We start from the raw sequence: 19,530 nt of genomic DNA on the forward strand, positions 1-19,530 counted from the left end.
TTTACTTTTGCTGATTCTAAAAGCTGATTTTAGTTGGCTGGTTTTGTTTCTGTTATTGTTTTATTTTGTCAATTTAGGATAGTAAATGATGGATGTCATCATTTATTCCTTTGAGAATGAAACCATAAATGGTTGTGACAAACACAGCACTCAATCTAGAGTTGATTTGTATTTTTCCTGCTTTTCTTATCTTTTGAAACATTTACAAGCTGAACTTTTGGAGGAAAAATGTAACAATTTCCCATCACTTCTTGTATATTTAAGAATATATCCATTTATCAATTAATAAGGTGCTTCATGGATCTTATATTAGTATGACTGTCAGAAACTCAGTAGGAAAGATTTAGAAATGCAGCCTAAAACACTCTCCTTTCTTAGGAATGTAGAAACCAAGGTAGGTAGTTACAGGTAGAAAAGAAATTGATAGTAATATTTTAAGAATATTTATTCACTCAGCAAATATTTAATGAAGGCCTACTCTGTGCCAGGCCATGCTCTGAGCACTTGGGATACTTCAGTTAACAAAGCAGACAAAAATACTCCACCTTCAATGGGCTTGCATTTTAAAATAATTTGTTAGACTTCAGAGACATTCAATATAATGTATATTTATGATAGCCATAAATGAGCCCTGAATTCTGGTTCTATCCGTTACTTATAGGGATATCCTTGGAAGTCATTTACACTCTCTCAGTCACAGTGAAAAATGAGGATTAAAATATTTGCTCTCTTTACCTCATATTAAATAAATTAATGTATGTGTGATTTGGGATAATTCAATCACTTGGCCTTGTTTTTCTTGAAGGGATTGAATTTGCTGCTCTGTTTGGTTCTTTCTATTTATAAATATTTGTGATAACTGTGAAATAAAGAGGGAGCTGAACGAGAGAGCATCACATGAGTGGATATTAATGATGATATTGATTTTGGAAATTGAGGTGATTGAGGCATGGGTGGGGGGAGCACGAGGAAAGAAATGTCTTACTTGCAAGCAGCCTGCTTGCTAACCTGAAGCTTTTATTCTTTCCTTTGAACAGTACTTTTCCAGAACATTTCATACTTATGTGATGCCAGCCTGTATAAAATAAAGAATTAAGAGATTAACTGGGTGGCTAGCCCTCTACTTTTCAGGAAGAATGAGTGTCCAGGATCACACAGGAGAATGGTTCATTACAGGGCTGCGTCTCGTAATTTCCAGTCCGCCGCACTTTTTAATAATGCTGGATTTTAATAGTGCTGGTTTTTGGTACGTGATTTTATGTAGAACTGAAAACAAATCTAAAATACGATTGGAAGCAGAAATACTGAACATTAAGTATTTCTCTAAGAAGAGAGCACAAATATTGCCTAGAAGCCAAGAATTACTGAGGGATCTCAGCTTCTCAGATCAAGGACAAACACATACTTGGCCAAACCAAAGTTGTCATAATTCACACATCAGGATGTCCTAGGCCGATCCTTAGATGATGTCTTTATAGACTGACACAACTTGGAATTTGGGGTGAGTGAATGTATGTAGGGTGTGTGAATGCGTGTCCAAGTTAATATACTACATGAAGACAGTAGATGGAAGGATGGCCTTTACTCTGAAAGTTTAAGAAAGGTGAGTTATCTCCTGAAAATTCTGGGGAGAATCTGAGCCTCTGCCGTCCCCACCTATAGATGTTACTGCAGGGGAAGCCCCGTAGAGACAGGCAGTGTTTAGATATGTATCCTTCTTCATAGAAGCTGTTGGAGGTGCAATAATAGTAGTGATAAGAATTAGAATAATATTAGTTGTGCTAATAATGATGGTAATGCTTACATAGCGTATATTATGTTCCAGGTACTAGTTTAAGTCCTTTACACCTGAATTAGTAACTTACTTAATACTCACAACAACCCTTTGAGACAAGTCTAATGATTATTCCCATTTTACGGATGAGGAACTGGGTGATTAAGTAACTTGCTCACAGTCCCACCGCTAGGAAGTGGCAGAGCCGGGGTTTAAACCCAGGAAGACTGACTTGACGGTTACACTAGGTTGTCTTGTCATGACGTCTGGGGGAGAATAGTGAGGCCTTTCCCCAGGATGCTCTGGAGAGTTTGAGTTGGCAGTCACTGTGAAAGGGCAGTATAGGTGGTCTAGATGTTTTTTAACCACTGTAATAGCAGCTGTGTTTTCTATTTTGTCTTTGCTTAGAGATCAAATTGTCAAAGATTCTCTTTAGGATGAGGCGAAATCACCCAGGTGCCTCTGGAGTATCAAGAAGTAAGCAGCCTGGCTGGGTGCTTGCTTCATGGAAGTCTGTTCTTCATTTTGTTTTTTTCTTTAAAAGTTTCCAAGAAGCCTGACTGATGTGCTCCTTGGAGAGTACGGCTAACTCTTCATTTCCCTAAGAGTTCCTCCAGCTCATGAGACCTGCAGCACCAAGGTTCTCCTCTCCACAGCTCATAGAAGTGTACATTATGGTAACTCACTTGCCAGTATTTATGGTGACAAAACTGGGGCTCTGTGTAATAACCCAGCTCCTGTTTCCTGCCTCCACTGTTCAGAAATTTTAAATCAGGGAAATAGCTCTCAGGTAGCTGCAGTATTCTTACCTGAACGAGGACTTATTCAACTATAACAAATTCTTGAACATTTGCAGTTGCATTCTCTCATCCAGAAAATAGTCAATTTGCATGAATTGGTTATATCATGTAATTAAGACTAAGGCTACCATGATTGAGGTTATCTGAATTTGAAATTCTTGTATTTTCTTTCTCCTTTATTTTGCAGTTCTTCGTGCCATGAAAGAGGATAGTGAAAAAGTTCCGAGTTTGTTAACTGATTATATACTGAAAGGTGAGTTTTAGAATAGTGTATGTGCAGTGGTTGGGAAGTTTTGATTGGTCAATAAATGCATTGTCTTGCTAATAGATTAAAAAGTAACTTCCAAATGCGCAACTTATATTTTGCAGGGTGAGAATAGATACGTGATGACTTATTTATGCTTCCAACATTATAAAGTACGGTTATATAAAATTTAATTTTTATTTGAAGTCCTGGGCTAGAAATAATTTCCACAGCTAAATTATAAACATCAAGGAAGGCAATGGAGGGACTTCCCTGGAGGTCCAGTGGTTAAGACTCTGAGCTTCCCCTGCAGGGGGCACGGGTTTGATCATTCCTGGTCGGGAAATAAGATCCCACATGGCTGCGTGGAGCAGCCAAAAAAAAAAAGAAGGCATTGGAGGAAATATTATGGAGATATTGCCATAATTATGTGAGTCTCAGGTGTTGACACTGAGGATTTGAGAAAGGTGGCCTCTGTCATCTTGGGGACACTAGAAGAAGGACGGATGAAGGAGGGAACAGTTAGATCAGTTAACAGTCCCAAAGGGAATATGAACGGGGATGGGGTAAGGGACAGGGAGTGGAGGGAGAAAGAGAAAAAGAATGGACTTTCATAAAGCCAGGGCAGTGAAGAACGAGCCATAAATCTTACGAGCAAGGTCAGGATCTCACGGGATGGGAATAGTGATGAGGCAAAGGAAGATCGTTTGAGACTTTAACGAGCTCACCTACTTTGCTGAGGAAGGAAGAAAATTTGGATGATAGAGGGACTGAAGAACTTATTTAATTATAGGCAAAAGTAATACTTTTCAGTGAAATTATTTCTTAAGAAGTAGCAGCTTTTTAGGTAACATGTTTTCAGAGCATCGTAAAATGCATCCTGTAGTGTTTGATCCAATTTTGAGAGCAGTCCTCCTCTGGTCACACTTCTCTTCTTTGGGTTCTCTCTCTTCTCCATCAAGAGTAGTAGCTAGCTGAACCAAAGGTTGGGATTTGTGAGACATTAGATAACTCAGATGGGACTTTTCTTCAATCATAGCTTCATAAAGGGGGGGAACCCTTGGTATAGTCATGAGCACAAAGTGAGTATTACGTGAGTATCACCTGTAAGACCTGACACCAAGCCAGCCATTAGTAGGTTAACAGGAGGGTAGAAAAGACTAAGTTGACATGATCGTTTTTTAAATAAGCTTCTTTCTTTTCTTTCTGATGGAGGAGGGTTTTCTCTTCCTATTACGTTCTGAATTAAAAACAAAACAAAACAAAAAAATCTGACATCTTTGTTTGCTTTTGTGTTGTGCTAGCATTGGTATGAAAGCTGGATTGTTCTGAGGTTTGTTCTTCATAGATGTGAATCAGGAATGAGATGCACATAAAGAACATGTCTTAATTTTCAATTATAGTGGGTCCCTAGGGCACTGCCATGAGGGCCAGAGATAGAATGAGCTTCTGAAGCATTCTCTAGCTATTTTATCATCAGACTGCATGGGAGAAGTTTATGACCCAGAGAGCAGTGTTCCAGGGGGATGTGGGCGTGTGATTTGTTTTTTAACATCTTTATTGGAGTATAATTGCTTTACAATGGTGTGTTAGTTCCTGCTGTATAACAAAGTGAATCAGCTATACGTATACATATATCCCCATATCTCCTCCCTCTTGCGTCTCCCTCCCACCCTCCCTATCCCACCCCTCTAGGTGGTCACAAAGCACCGAGCTGATCTCCCTGTGCTATGTGGCTGCTTCCCACTAGCTATCTATTTTACATTTGGTAGTGTATATATGTCCATGCCACTCTCTCACTTCGTCCCAGCTTACCCTTCCCCCTCCCCGTGTCCTCAAGTCCATTCTCTACGTCTGTGTCTTTATTCCTGTCCTGCAACTAGGTTCTTCAGAACCTTTTTTTTTTTTTTTAGATTCCATATATATGTGTTAGCATATGGTATTTGTTTTTCTCTTTCTGACTTACTTCACTCTGTATGACAGACTCTAGGTCCATCCACCTTACTACAAATAACTCAATTTCGTTTCTTTTTATGGCTGAGTAATATTCCATTGTATATATGGGCCACATCTTCTTTATCCATTCACCTGTCGATGGACACTTAGGTTGTTTCCATGTCCTGGCTATTGTAAATAGAGCTGCAATGAACATTGTGGTACATGTCTTTTTTTTTTTTTTTTTGAAGATTTATTTATTGATTGATTGATTGATTGCTATGTTGGGTCTTCGTTTCTGTGCTAGGGCTTTCTCTAGTTGCGGCAAGCGGGGTCCACTCTTCATTGTGGTGCGCGGGCCTCTCACTATCGCGGCCTGTCTTGTTGCGGAGCACAGGCTCCAGACGCGCAGGCTCAGTAGTTGTGGCTCATGGCCTAGTTGCTCCGCGGCATGTGGGATCTTCCCAGACCAGGGCTCGAACCCGTGTCCCCTGAATTAGCAGGCAGATTCTCAACCACTGCGCCACCAAGGAAGCCCCCATGTCTCTTTTTGAATTATGGTTTTCTCAGGGTATATGCCCAGGAGTGGGATTGCTGGGTCGTATGGTGGGGGTGTGATTTTTCCTTTCTTCCCTGAAAACCTGGGACTGTAACTGCGACCCTGCGCCGCCTGCCCTAGGGAGGCGGCGTGCCTCCAGCTCTGCTCCCCTTGCTCAGGCCGCTGGCTCTGGTCTGCGAGCGCAGGTCTAGCTAGACTGTACCTGCGGCTGACGAGCTGCTTGTGTGCATGTGTTGCAGTTTTGGTCTTGGCTTTGTATTGTGAGGACTGGGTGGAAAAGAAGCTGGGGTTCAGACTAAAGGGCGACTCTGTGCTCTGAGAAAATGAAGAGGGGCGTGTAACACTCAGAGGAGTTCACGTGCGTGGGAAGGTGAGGATGGAGGGCTGTTTAAAACGCTCTTTTCCACCCATTCTGGAAATCCATAGCCAGTTAGTGATTTCTCTTCCTTGGGGACCAGTAGAACATTTTGCCCAGGAAGAGGGTATTGCTCAAGGGAGAACTCTCCTTCCCCTTTCCTGGTGGGACTCTCTCCTTGTTGTTTTTAACGCCAGTGACTATGGCTTAGCTGCCTACATATACCACCTTAATTTCAGTGCGAAGGTGAGACGTGAAAGAAGGTAGAAAAGTGGCCTCATTTGGCCTGGAAAAGATGGGACGGATGCCGTATGGGCTACTTAAGCTTCTCTTTCTCTCTGCTGTGTAATTACGCCCCCGCAGCCTGCTCCCACCCCGGCCCTCAACAGCCGTACCAAAGGCTAGTAGTGTAGCTCTGGCTGCCACTGTGCTGACCCCAGATGGGAAGAAAATTGTGTGCAGACACTTGGATCCTTCTTTGACTTCACTGGGGAGCCGTTTGCTGTGTTACAAGCCTTGTACAGGGCTAACGTTATGGGTTTATATCTCTAAGTGGTACCCTAAGAGACATGGCCTTTTGGTGTCTCATTTCTGGGCAGTTCTCATCAATGTGTCTTGAGAAAACGTTTCATTGTTGGGTGTAGCCTTTTATACCTTAGAAAAAAATTGCTACTATAGATCCTTGCATTAATGTTTAGTTCTAATGGTGTTTTTTATATACATATAAAATGTATATACATAAAAATGTGTATAAATATATATACATCTTGTGTAAATATATACAAAATATTCATTTCTATTTAAAAGTTTTTGTTTTGTTTTGTTTTGTTTTTCTTCCTCTAGTTCTGTGTCCTACATAGGGCAGCATAACTTCAGGAACAGCTTTATCTTCCGTGGACAGCAAACTAAATTGCTTATAGCATTATTCTGAAAGCTGGCTACCATTACCTTCCTGCTATTGGAAACTCAGGACACCTGAACTTGGGTTTGTGATTCAGTATTACTAGACCATGCCTTCTCTAATGCTTTATATTACGAACCAAGGGAACTATGGCACTGTTTTGAATTCTATAGATGGTTTTTTGTTAAATACTAACAATTATGAACTCTTCTCTTTTCCAGCTTTATAGAGTAAGGGGGAGTGATGTTAATTGTGCACGTGCAGTTATATTTTTCATGCCTGTTTGAGTTTTTAAGGCTTTCTAGATCTAAACTGCACTCACTCAAGAACTAGATCAAAGCATTGAGAGATTTATACTCGTTATTTTTCAGTGCTGGCAAGAACCAACACTGATTTTTTTTGTAAGAGAATTGTCAGTGTAAATATTACCTACCAGTATTGTCCAGAGAGACTAAGACTTAAAAATTGAGGTGTTCTTGGAAGAAGGGAAACCAGAATATGCGTTGTCTTGGCTTAATACTTAGTCAATATCGAAACAGCTGGAGATGACTGATTTTAGAGGTTGCTGCGTTTCACCATTGTTCACATTTTAACCATTAAGATGCCATTTACTTTCAGAATCTTGTATTGTTTAACTTTAGAGGTTTCAATGCTTCATTTCACTTGTCTGTGAAGAAGTGTCCTTTAAAAGGAGTTTGTATCCTTTGAGGTGCTTAAGAAACTGTGTGCTGCAGCATTGCCCATTTCCTGTTACTGTTATATTTTATTCATGCCTATGTGTTTTCCTAAAGTACTAATTCTAGAAACAGCTACTCATGGATCCATCACTAGTCATGAAAAACTTTTGCCAGTTCCAATCAAGTCAATGTCATTTAATAAATATTGGGGAAAAAAAAAAGGTAATATACACTCGAGAGCTTTATTTTTGAGTTTTTGGTTTTTTGATTTTTTTCTTCCCTTAACAGTGCTGGATCCCTCCCCTCACTGTTCACACATTGTCCATCATTATAGCGTGTGAGCTGGTGAAATCTTGATTAGCCTCATGATGCTAAGGAGGGGAGAGAGGGACTTTTTTCAGGTCGTGCTAAGCTGCTGTGGAATGATGGAAGTCCTGTTCTTTTTCTGGGTCCGTGAGGCATTCCTAACAGCCACGGCAGCTTCTTCCCATTGACAACGTGAGTGTAAGTAGAATCTGTATAGGACCTGCTGTCGGGCTTTTAAAATTCCACTTAAACATCTGTGAGCATACAGAGCTACCCGTATTCCTGACTCTGCTCCGTAACTGGGACACCAGGACTGCAACGGCAGTGGCTCAGTTTGGAGTTGATGCCAGTGTGGCACTTAAGCCGTTCTCTAGGAGTATGTGGAACTTGAGATGGTTCCTTGTTTTATTAATGTCTTATTTGAAAGTGGATATGTGGAACCAATTTGTCCCTTGCCCTTGAATTGATGAAGAGGCATACTAATACAATAATATTAATACTTTAATCTGAATTTGTAAAAATTGTCTTATACTGAAAAAATATCACTTTGGAGGGCATCCTAAAGAGTCAAAAGAGATTTTTTTTTTGAAGCGACTCAACAGTGGTGTGTTTATAGTTCATTCTTAAGTTGATGCCTCTGAAATGTATGAAAAATATGCTATTTTTTCCTGTCAACTCAAAGTCCCCTCTTAATGAGGTTTCCCCTGTTTTGCTTGGTAACCTCTTTCTTCAGCATCAGTAAAACCCTAGGGTTTCCCTCTATAAAACCTTTCTCTTACACATGATGAATGAGTTTGACCCTAATGATGAGATGGGCGTGTTTCTGATCTGTGACTGACAACAGGTAGGTTTTAAGTTTCTCTCTCAGCAGCATCCCTGTGCGGTACACTTGATTGCTGGGCCGGGGGGCTGGGCCAGGACGACACCTTTTTTTTTTTTTTTTAACAAGGATTCCTTGGGAAAGGCCTGCCTTCTGAGAGAAGCGCTGGGGCTGCTTGTGATGCCGGAACTGACAGCCTTAAAGTAAAAGGACGAGTCATCTTTCTCATCTCAGACACAGAATCTTTTTGAAAGTGACACTGTGTGATTTAGAGTCAAAGTGTTTATTTGCTGCCAAGAATCAAGTTGCAGGTAATCCTCTTACAGCCTTGTTTTTTGAGGAAAACAAAACAAACTGTAGAACTATAGTGCACTCCAAGTGCCATATATCTATTTTATTCTTCAGGAAATTATATTTTTCTTTTACAGAGCACAACAGGAACCAAAGTAAAAGAGTAATAGATATAGCACTCAGGATAAATCAAATCTTTAAAATAATAAAAAAAATTTACACCTCGTCCTATATCCTGTTAGTATTTTCATAATATGGCCATGATTGAAAAAACAAAAAGCAAGCATTTACAATTTTTTGATAGACTTTTTATGCCAGGAATGGATTAATTGTCAACAAAAATTTATACTAATCAGGCTGATGTAAGTCTATTTTGGTAACATATCATTAACAAATTTATTTTGGAGATAAAAATATTGCCCCTTGATAATAAATCTTTTTTTCTTTGATGCAAACAGCTAGAACACCTTTTTCTTTTCCTTTTTTTTTTTTGATATTCTAAGACAAAAGAAATGGTTAATCTTCAGATTAATAAATTAGGTCATTATAATAATAAATTAATTTTTTTTAAAGTTCAGCAACCTCTGTCCAAGTATTTACAACAATACTTGAAAGTTCCTTTACAAAACAGAACACATTTTCTTTTCACATTAAGCATACTGGGTATCTGTGTCTTTCACAACAAGCATTTTAAAAAGAAAAATCAATGCAACAAATGGGTAATTAGTATAAAAGTGCTAAGAGCTGTTTGAAAAGTTAACACTATAGTATACAGTCAGTTATATCTGAGGCAAACTACAACAAACTTCCAGCTTATTATGGACAATATTCCAGTAGTTGTTTCAAACAGTTGTTTGAAAGAAAAAAAAAAAAAAAAATCCAGGAGCTGATTAGTGATGCAGATAAACTGCCATCAAGGTCTCTGGCTAGTGAGCAAATTGAAAACCAAAAGCAAATCCAAATGAGGAAGATTTTAATAAAGGAATACCTTCTCCATAGCAGGTACGATGCTGACTGCTCAAGGCGTGTGCATACACACACAAACACACATACACCCAACACTCACACGTTTCTCTTCCCAATTAAACTGCAAGTAGATTGAGACTTTGTGTTAATCAAAAATTTAAGTGATCAAAAGCACTGATATGGAATGCCTGTTTGTTTTTGTTCTGGTTAAAATCTCATAAAAATACATTCAACAGGAAAACATAAATTGTATGTGTATAAATATATATGCATATATATTATATACACACGCACACAAATACTTTTGTTTTTCTGAAGCATAAGATAGTTACATAAATATTCCTATAATTGCTAAAGTTTAAAGAGGCATAATTTTTTTTTTTGAGCTTCAACAAAGGTGCTTGAATAATATACAATTAAAATGAAGTAGTTTCTATTTTGTAGAATCAGTATATAAGGAAAAAAAGATCCCCAAAGTCTTTTTTTTAAAAAAAGTTTCTTCTTAAGCTAGAGCTTCAACGAAAACTATGAACAACCAACAGAACAGAAGAAAGCAACAACAAACAAGGAAGTATAGCCCCTGGAAATGCCTGGTGTCCTTCACCCTCTTCTCCTTCCTGCCACGCTGCTGTCAGAAAAGCTCCAGTGCTCACATCAAGAAACGACTCAGGTTTTATTCATTTGCTGACTCTGCTAGGAACTGGCTGATTGGCTTGGAAGAAAAAGAAAGCAGCAAAAAGTATAACTAACTGTATATATCCTTAATCACCCGCTTTAGAGAAACGTCGCTACCCCATTTCTCTTGCTTCCTCACCACCTACTGCAGCTGTGACTGTATATAAAAGAAGCATGTGGCTTTAGGCCTGGGTTGGCTATCAAAAGGGTCTGATGTGCTCGTCTGGTAGTCTAAGGTGGTTATGGCAGCTGGATCGCAAGGCCTTTTTGTTTTCCTGCTCACTCAGGCCTGAGCTTTGCAGCAACCAGTGCAAGTCTTCCGAGCAACAGGAAAAAAAATATCCTCTGGGCCACTGGACTGGATTTCTCCGCAAGCCAAGCTGACCAATTTGTCTTCCCATCACCACCCTCCCACCCATTCGCCCCGACCAAACTCACTGTCCCCGTCCCCAAGTATCTCTACAGCTATATTACAAGCAAATATATCTCAGCAACTTTAAAACCTTTGGTTCTAAGACAACACTTGGTCAGTTATCTTGAGGAAGAGTGGGAATGCTTGTTCTGCACACTGCTGTCGACAGAGCCCAGCCCAGGAAGTCCTCAGCGCTGTACATCAAGTCACAATCCAAAACAATCCACTAAGCAAGTGCACGAATTCTAGTTTAAGAGCAGATTGAGTCGTTTTTCTGTCTTTCAAAACCTCATCCACACTGCCTCTCTTCACACCGTTTGGTAGAAATTGTCTGCCTGTAGGTGGTTCTGTTTTTGCATGCTGTAGAAGCCACTGAATCTGGCGTCTGGTTCTGCGATTCTCAGCATTCTCTGGGAACTGTCCACCTGGACTCGGGTTCCTTTCTTGCAGTCCACAGATACCAGCTGATTATTTAAAGAAGAAGGCTATTTAATGGGAGGAGGAAAAAGAACCACAAAGAATTAGCTGCTTTACATATCTATCTCAGATCAACAGATATTTAGTACCTCATTCAAGTGAGAAAACAGCATCACAGCACATGGATGGGCAGACTATGTGGGTTCACATCCTGCTCTGGTGCCAACTATACTTTTTTTTTTTTTGTGGCTGCGCCGCATGGCACGTGGTATCTTAGCTCCCCAACCAGGGATCCAGCCTGTGCCCCCCGCAGTGGAAGTGCGGAGCCTTAACCACTGGACCGCCAGGGAAGTGCTGCCAACTGTACTCTTATGAGGGATACTGACAAACTGTGTTTAAGGGTGAAATGTCAATAACTTACGTCAAACGGAGGGGATGAAGGAACTGAGAAAATATGGAAGTGACATAATTATTTTCAAATCCTTGAAGTACAGACTAGTGCTTAAGAGGGTTGAAAGATGAGTGGAAGGTACCAGATAGGCAGATTTTAAGATAAATGGACCATTTCTTATCAGGCTGTAAAATCAGCATCCCAGGTTGGGCCAGTCTGTCTATATCCAGCCATACACACTATGAGCGGCTCTCTCCCCATCTCTGCAGGTAGGGACTGTGTCTTGTGCAGCCCTATATCCTGACCCAGCATGTGCCCAGCACAGAGGCAATTCACATATTTGTTGTAAGAAGATCAGTGGTAGGATAACCATCTGACAGAAATTTTACGTGAAAGTATTATCTGGATGATAAATTGGCTGTTTTCAATTCTTGAGGTTGTATATCTTTTTTCTTTAGTAAAAACCAAACTGCAAAAGGTAGAGTTAGTGTTCAAAGGAATTATGATTTATTTCCCTTCATGAAAATGAATTATTTCCTGCTTTTTAAAATAGGCAGATTGAGGCCCTTTGCATTTGTATTGACAACAAACACATATTCTTTCCCCTGCAATATGAAATCTGACTCTGTCCACCTTGTCTGGTATTATTTCACACAATCTCTTCATCGTTTGCTACCTTTCCCCTTTCTGCCTGCCTTTGACACATCTGCCTGTCCTTTGGACTTTTGTACATTGTCATGATCTTTTAGCTCTCCTCTTGCCCTCTTCTGTGTGTTATCTCCCTAACCTTGTGATTTTTTTTCTTCCTCTCCCAATTCTAAGTTGATAGATGATTGAGAAATACCAAGTGACCAAGTTTTAATATAAACAACAATCACTTAGGAATCAATCCAGGGGTATCTGCTTATTTGAAAACTTTAAAGTAAATCCAGGAAATTGGATCTGTGAAAGGTCAGGATTCATTAACTGATGGAGACTTGATCCAGCCATCTAGCCCAGGGCAAATACTATATATCTTGATCACCACAGCTTGATGTGCATTTGAAGCTATGAAGAGCAAAGTAAACATTTCACTGGCTAATAGAGAAGATATCAAGCAACTAAGGAAATCTAAGCATACAAACTTTCCTAGTTTGATCGTTTAAGAGGCTGAAACTTTGTCAGTACAGTACCTTAGTTGGTGTTCGATACCAGCAAAGCAGTGGTATCCACTGTTTCTTCTGATTGATGAACAGGAATGCTATAATAATAGAGAGGCCTATTATTATGGGAACCACAACTGAGGCAATGGAGTCCAGCGAAGAATCTTCTCCTGAGTGCAGCCTGTTATTATCTCTGTAATCTACCTGGAGGGGACCCACGTCTAGAAGAAAAAAAAATTACAAGCATTTATTACCTAAACCAGAATTTTTAAGGATTATTTTAATTACATTGCAAATAGAGATCAGCAACGTGGTTTTATTGCTTCCTAGTACTTTAAGGCTAAAACATGATTAAAGTCTAATGTGGATCCAAAGAGCTCTTATGAGAGGGCAGAGCTCTTAGGGATGGATGTAAAAAAGAAAATATTAGGGTGAGAAGGTTTAGTAATTGGGCAGGATGATGCTGATTCTAGCTAGTAAAGAAAATAAGAAAATTCTTACGTAAACTTTAAAAAAAAGTGACTAGGGCTTCCCTGGTGGCGCAGTGGTTAAGAACCCGCCTGCCAATGCAGGGGACACGGGTTCAAGCCCTGGTCCAGGAAGATCCCACATGCCATGGAGCAACTAGGGCCATGCGCCACAACTACTGAGCCTGTGCTCCAGAGCCCGCAAGCCACAACTACTGAAGCCCGTGCACCTAGAGCCCGTGCTCCACAACAAGAGAAGCCACCACAATGAGAAGCCCGTGCACTGCAACGAAGAGTAGGCCCCGCTCGCCGCAACTAGAGAAAGCCCGTGCACGGCAACAAAGGCCCAATGCAACCAAAAATAATAAGTAAATAAATAAATTAAAAAACATTTTTTTAAAAAGTGACTAAAATTAGACTACTGAAAATATTTTGATTAATGTTAACCTTTATGGTCTTCTAAGATTTTGAAGCATAAACATCAGCTTAGCTCCCTGTTTACTAACAAATAGGAGACTAGGACAAAGTATATGCTTCTACTTAGTAGTGTACTAGATTAGACTAATTAGTAGTGTACTCGTAAAAACCAAGCCAGAATCAAGAGCTTGGTCTTTTGGTTAATATTCTGGTTTACTGAGCTCTAAGCAAAAATGCTGTACTTTTCATAAACTTGAAAACTCACTGGACCTATTGGATCATTTTCCTGCCTTAGTTATTGTACAAGGGACGTTTAATTTTGCTCTTATAAATGATGGTCTTTTCCTTTAAATCATCATTCTTGCAATGAACACTGCAGACAGAGATAACAAATTTAAATAGATACCAATCAGGAGCACTCTCTGAAGATTTCCTTATTTTTCTTTTATTTTGTTTCAAATAAACCACTGTAGTCAGGATGTCTTTAAATGCATCAAAGACCAGGTTAGCGAAAGATGCAGAACACATGCAATCAAAAGGACTTGCTTTTAAATTGTTTTGGAAACTCAGCTCATGAAGTGGCACAGCTTTGTGATGTTAATACTGTCTATAGTTTAAAACTCAGATTTTAATTAATATCCTTCTGTGTGTATGTGGGGGGACGGGAAGAAGAGACCCTTCCTAGTTATTTTAGACAGTGTAGATGGTAATACTTTATAGGAAGGGGGGGAAAAAAAGGGAACATATTTATCAGCATCAAGAAAAATGCCAAAGGGGGGAGTTCCCTGGTGGTCCAGTAGGTAGGACCCCGTCCGCACTTTCACTGCTGAGGGCGCGGGTTTCATCCCTGGCCAGGGAACTAAGATCCCGGAAGCCATGCGGTGCAACCAAAAAAAAGAGTAGTTTCTAATTGCCAAAGGTAAAAGTAACATTTTACTGATGAATTCAGGTTTCAAAAACACAATGAATAAAGAATGAATTTTCACCTTCCCACATTCCAAATGATATTGGAAGTGTTTTTAGGAATATATGTCATATAAGAAGATTAAAAAGTAAATTAAGGAAAATCTTGGGGAAAGGAAAATGAAGCTTCAGTTGAGGTCTGTTACAAAATTTAGTCCTTAAATTCTGTTTTGATGCAAAAAGCAGACCATAAAATTAGCTTTAAGCTTCCTAGCAGCCAAAGCAAAAATGGAAATAAGCAACATCGATAAGATTCACAATGTCTTTAAGATGAAAACAAATCAGTTGCTTAGGAGAATCATAAATTTTCTTGCTACTGATATATGAAGAAATTTCTCCTCAGGGTCTTTATAACAGAAATATTATGTAATACAGAGTCCTCAATGTAACATAATAAATATGGCTATTCTTATGACTAAAGCTCAGCATCCAGATCAGTATGTGGCACAGAGTAGGCACTAATATTTGTTGACTGAATGACTGTAAACATAATGCTGAAGCACCATTCAGTCAGCAATTATATAAGGAGCCAAAACATGGGTCCAGGAATCTGGTGCTCTGGTCATCTGGCTTGATCCAAGCATAACACAATATCTAGCGTAACAGACCATTAATCTCTCAAGCAATGAATACTGCTTCTTCCAAAAGAAATATAAAAACAGTCTAATAGTGATTTTGAAAATGTCCTTGGAGTAGACAGGAGGCAGTACTGAGTCATGACTAAGAGCAAGCTTATACTCTTTTGATCAAGAGGACTACTTTTAGAGAGAAGGCAAGATTGACAGGAACTTGGCCTTGCTTTACCACTTAGCTGCTGAGAGGCAGAATAACATCTCTATTACACACGACTAAAAGGACAGAGCAAGGGGGAAAAAAAAAAACACATGGACTTAAGCCTGATGAGTGGAAAAATCAACACATTAGTAATAAACTGAACTCCTCATGGAGTGAAAACTACCTGGAAGTAGAGGGTAACCTAATGGCATAAATGCTTAGTACAGAATCCACAGGGACAAGTGAGTAATTTATTATTACTCTGCTTACGAAGTTTATTCACACACATACCTTTGAGAGATGGCTTAGAAATTCCAGATACCAAGAAGCTCTTATGACCAGGGACATAATTCTTTCCATCATCATTAAGCCTCTGAGCATGTGGGACCAGAAAAGACGCATTTTACCCACTTACCTGCAGACTTATTTCATCATCCTGGGTGGTTAAATATGTTACAGCCAAGGAGGTCTTTCTTGGAGTGGTTATTTGAACTTACTTGGGCACGTATTTTAAAAGGTTACCCAAAAGAAGTTTTGAAAATTAAAAAAAAAAAAAAAGTAAACCATACACAAGACTAGACAGATCTCAACTGACTTTGGCACTTACCTCTGGGGATATGGATAATGTCATTTTCACTAGGTGTGGGCCACAGGGGAACCTCCAGGTCAATCTCTCCACGATGATTTGTCTTCTCAATGGGTATATTGGTTGGTTCCGGGACATACATTTCTAAAAGAAGGGGACATTTTTCATAAGAGATGATGGATGGGCTCCTTATTGACTTGTCTCCTCAATCCAAATGGATGGTGCATTCAGTACAACACAACATGTCCTGGGACATGAAAGATCCAGTTTCCACCTTGACATCATTAATGCTAGAGAGTTACTAGCTTTGTAGGGGTGGGAAACATGTCCTATAACCATTTAAAAAGATGGGAGATTACTCCTCCACCTGGGTCAGAAGCTCTGCTTTTTCATGACAAATGCTGTTGGCTCTACAGATTCGTGCAAGCTGATGGTCACTGGCTGAAATGAAAGGATTTCTTTTACTTTCCATCTGCTAAATTATACTTTAATAACTTGTTCTTTAATAAATGAGTGTTGAATCATTTATATGAAATATGTCACAGGAAGTGAAAAAGTTAAAGCATCTTCCATTCTTTATTCATTTCCCCTCCACTCCCTTCCCCTCAATGGGAATGGATGTTGGCAGAGCTCATGAGGGGCTGCCCGATTTAAGTCTTAAATGTCTACTATGTTATTCCTGGAACCATGTAGATTGGAAACTGATCTTGAGTAAACATATTAATATTACCTAACTCGATCATATAGACACTTTCGTCAACAAGATACTACAACATGAAACAAAACTGAGAATGATATTCATTAATCTCCAATATCAGGATTTTTTTTTTTTTTTTTGAAGCCAAGTTCTAAAGGGACCAGTGAGAAAATTCAAAGCTTTCCTTGGTTCCTACATAAATATCTGTATATCCCTACTTCATCTGGCTAACAATAATTAGCCAACTTTTAAAAGAAGTAATTCTTAAGAATCTCTGTTTTCAAAATAAAACAACAGAAGTCAGCCTCAATCATGTACTTCTTGGCCAGGGCCTGCCATATTATTAACTGATTTTTATATTAAGGTTACCCAACATTGGTAATACGAAATACTCACTAATATACAGCCTAATTTAGTCCAAAATAAAATGCATGAAATACGTTATATAAGTTAAAAGAAAATCCTCTCTGCTCACAGTGATCACTGTCTATCCCAAAGTTACCAGCCTTTCAAGAAGTGAACTTTAAAAAGGATAAATCTGAGAGAAGGGAAGAGTGATAGAGAATAGAATACGTGCTAAACTTCCACTGTGAGTTAACTGAGCACCTGCCAGGGAAATAAATGCTAAGACGTTAAGAAATTGCCCAAGATTATGCACCCAGGAACCAGCAGAGCTGGGCTTTCAATCCAGTTCTGTGATTCCAAAGCCCAGGTCTTCCTATTGCCCCTAAGAATAAAGTCACTTTGGCTTTAGCTTTTCTTACTTAAATTATAAGACCTCAAACACGGCAAGAACTAGACACTCTTAGAGTTTTGAAAGGTTCAGTAGGTCTCTAAAAACTCTAGAATTAAAAAGAGAAGTTATTGAAAACATTTTCATTCACAGAAGCAGGGGTCTGAGTATAAACTAGTGATTGCAAACTTTTCTATCATATCTGCATCACCTGAGGAGCTGATAAAATGTGCTGACGCTCACAGGTCCTGACTCAATAGGTCCGGGCTGGGTGGTTCTGGGGTGGGTGTGTGTAGGGATGGCGTTCAGCTCGCCCACTGAGACATCTCGATATGTGATACCAATTTCCTGGAGGAATTTGGGAAGAAAACCCCCTTGACATTTACGTGACATCTTTCAGTGCCAGGGCACCCTGAGCCCCTGCCCTGTCTGGTCCAGTGCACAGCCTTGAGCTTTCCTATCACAACAGGGGCTGACCTGCCACTGCCTTCTGAGGCCTCGGGAGAAAAGGCTAACATGAGATCCATGCGGAAAACCTGTGAATGTCAGCAGCTAAGCAGCAAAGACCTCCTCTGCTGAGACCCCCAGGGCTGGGGACAATTCAGTTCAGCTCAGGGTCTTTCCTGAGTGACAGCAGCAGGCAAGCAGCTTTGAAATTCTTGTGTCTCATACCTGCCTACAGGTAGATTTCAGTGAAACCCTACAAACAACAGACTTGACAGTGTGAGTTCTCTTCCCACAGGTGCTTATTAGAAAGGCTCTCCTTGGCAACAGAGGGGAAAGTTGGAAGGATCTACCTAGGATGGAGGAGGATGTCTTACTCAGTGATTACTTAATCACCACTGTTCAGCAAATATTTCCCAAGTATTTCCTATGTGGCAGGCACTGGCCTAAGTTTGGGGGATACAGTTGTGAGCAGGACCAGTCCTGCCCTCATGGGCCTCTCATGATGAGTTACTTCTCACCGGCTGGCAGCTCATGGCCTGTCCTCTGGACCAGTTTGCTCCACTAAACTCAGTTCGGCTCTGATTAAAATCTACCCACACCTCCTTTATCATAAAATACTCAAAGCTCTAGTTCAGAGCCCTCAAGTCTAAGGGGAGAGTGTCACTTCCCTTTGATGTGAACTTAAGAGGGAAGCCACCTCTGAGCAGTTTTGCCAAAAAGGATAAATCTTTCAGCAAAAAAACTGAAGAAACAAAAAGAAGTGTGGGTGCCGCTGTGTTTCCATGCCTAGGCCCAGGCCTGCCATGGCCAAAGACTGCATTCAACCCCAACTCTAAAATAGAACCCTTCCAGCATTTACTACAAGAGCCCTTTATAAAGCTGCTGGCATTGTGGATGACAGGGCCAAGGGAGTGACACAAAACTTTACCTGGCTAGGTGGCACAGATCACGGGCCACTTGGTCACAATTAAAGAATTACAACTGGAGTCAGATTTGACCTGAACTTCAGAGGAACCTAAGACAACTTAACTGGGGATGTATTTTCCAGTCAGAGGCACCTGGCCCATTGTAACAGCCAACTTCCTTAAAATGTCCTTTTCTGGATATGGGGCAGGGTGCTTGGGGCTTACAAGGTGAGGACACCATTTTCTGGGAGATGGAACCATAAGTCAACTTAGGACTGGGGACTCCTGGGTCGTCTGCTAACTAGCTGCATGGCTTTGGATAATTCACTTAACTTTTCTGACCCTCAGTTTTCTATAAAATGGGACAAGTACTAACCAGCAAATCAGTTCACAGGTCTGGTACTTGTATCCAAAGATGGCAGAGGGGGAAAGTGCTTTGTAAAGGTGAGGCTATTCAGAACGTTAGCTGATGTGCATAGGGGACAAAGCCAGGTAGCTTGAGCTTTCCAGGTGAGAATCGGCAACCTGAAACTTCAGAGGGCCCAGGAGAAAAACGGGACAGGAATCCAGGCTTCCTGGCAGGCCACACTTAATCAAATGTAAGGTGGCAGAGCTCGCCTGACTGCAAAATTTGGTGAGATAAGATGGAGAAATGATTCATGAATAATACATCAGAAGCAGAAGGGGGACTTACCAAATTAAATTCCAATCCAACAGTAAATGCTGACTGAGAAGTCGTTGGAGAAATCTCTAGTTATGAGCAGGATGTTAGTGAAACCTGCACTCTTTCCTCTATTAAACTCGCAACCGAGGAGAGTGGATCTTTCCCTCCATTCCTGCCGCCATCACCTGAATTTGGGTCCTAATCATCACACA

The 19,530-nt window shown here is 40.2% G+C and overlaps 2 protein-coding genes across 3 annotated transcripts in view; one reads left to right on the forward strand and one right to left on the reverse strand.

Moving 5' to 3' along the window:
- FEZ2 (fasciculation and elongation protein zeta 2) overlaps window positions 1-8,054 on the forward strand; it is a 43,037-nt gene extending 34,983 nt beyond the window's left edge. The window contains exons 8-9 of one of the 2 annotated variants that reach the window (XM_059943607.1): window positions 2,762-2,827; window positions 6,511-8,054. In XM_059943607.1, the coding sequence (XP_059799590.1) occupies window positions 2,762-2,827; window positions 6,511-6,527 (83 nt within the window). In that variant the 3' untranslated portion in view covers window positions 6,528-8,054. The remainder of the gene's footprint in view (window positions 1-2,761; window positions 2,828-6,510) is intronic. The other variant, XM_059943608.1, reaches the window with a different exon arrangement.
- Window positions 8,055-8,635: 581 nt separating this feature from the next.
- CRIM1 (cysteine rich transmembrane BMP regulator 1) overlaps window positions 8,636-19,530 on the reverse strand; it is a 205,158-nt gene continuing 194,263 nt past the window's right edge. The window contains exons 15-17 of the mRNA XM_059943606.1: window positions 15,894-16,016; window positions 12,696-12,886; window positions 8,636-11,200 (exon numbers count right to left, since the gene is read on the reverse strand). Of these exons, the coding sequence (XP_059799589.1) occupies window positions 11,024-11,200; window positions 12,696-12,886; window positions 15,894-16,016 (491 nt within the window). The 3' untranslated portion in view covers window positions 8,636-11,023. The remainder of the gene's footprint in view (window positions 11,201-12,695; window positions 12,887-15,893; window positions 16,017-19,530) is intronic.

This window comes from Balaenoptera ricei, chromosome 13 (genome assembly GCF_028023285.1).
Source record: "Balaenoptera ricei isolate mBalRic1 chromosome 13, mBalRic1.hap2, whole genome shotgun sequence".
In the NCBI taxonomy this organism is placed as follows: Eukaryota; Metazoa; Chordata; class Mammalia; order Artiodactyla; family Balaenopteridae; genus Balaenoptera; species Balaenoptera ricei.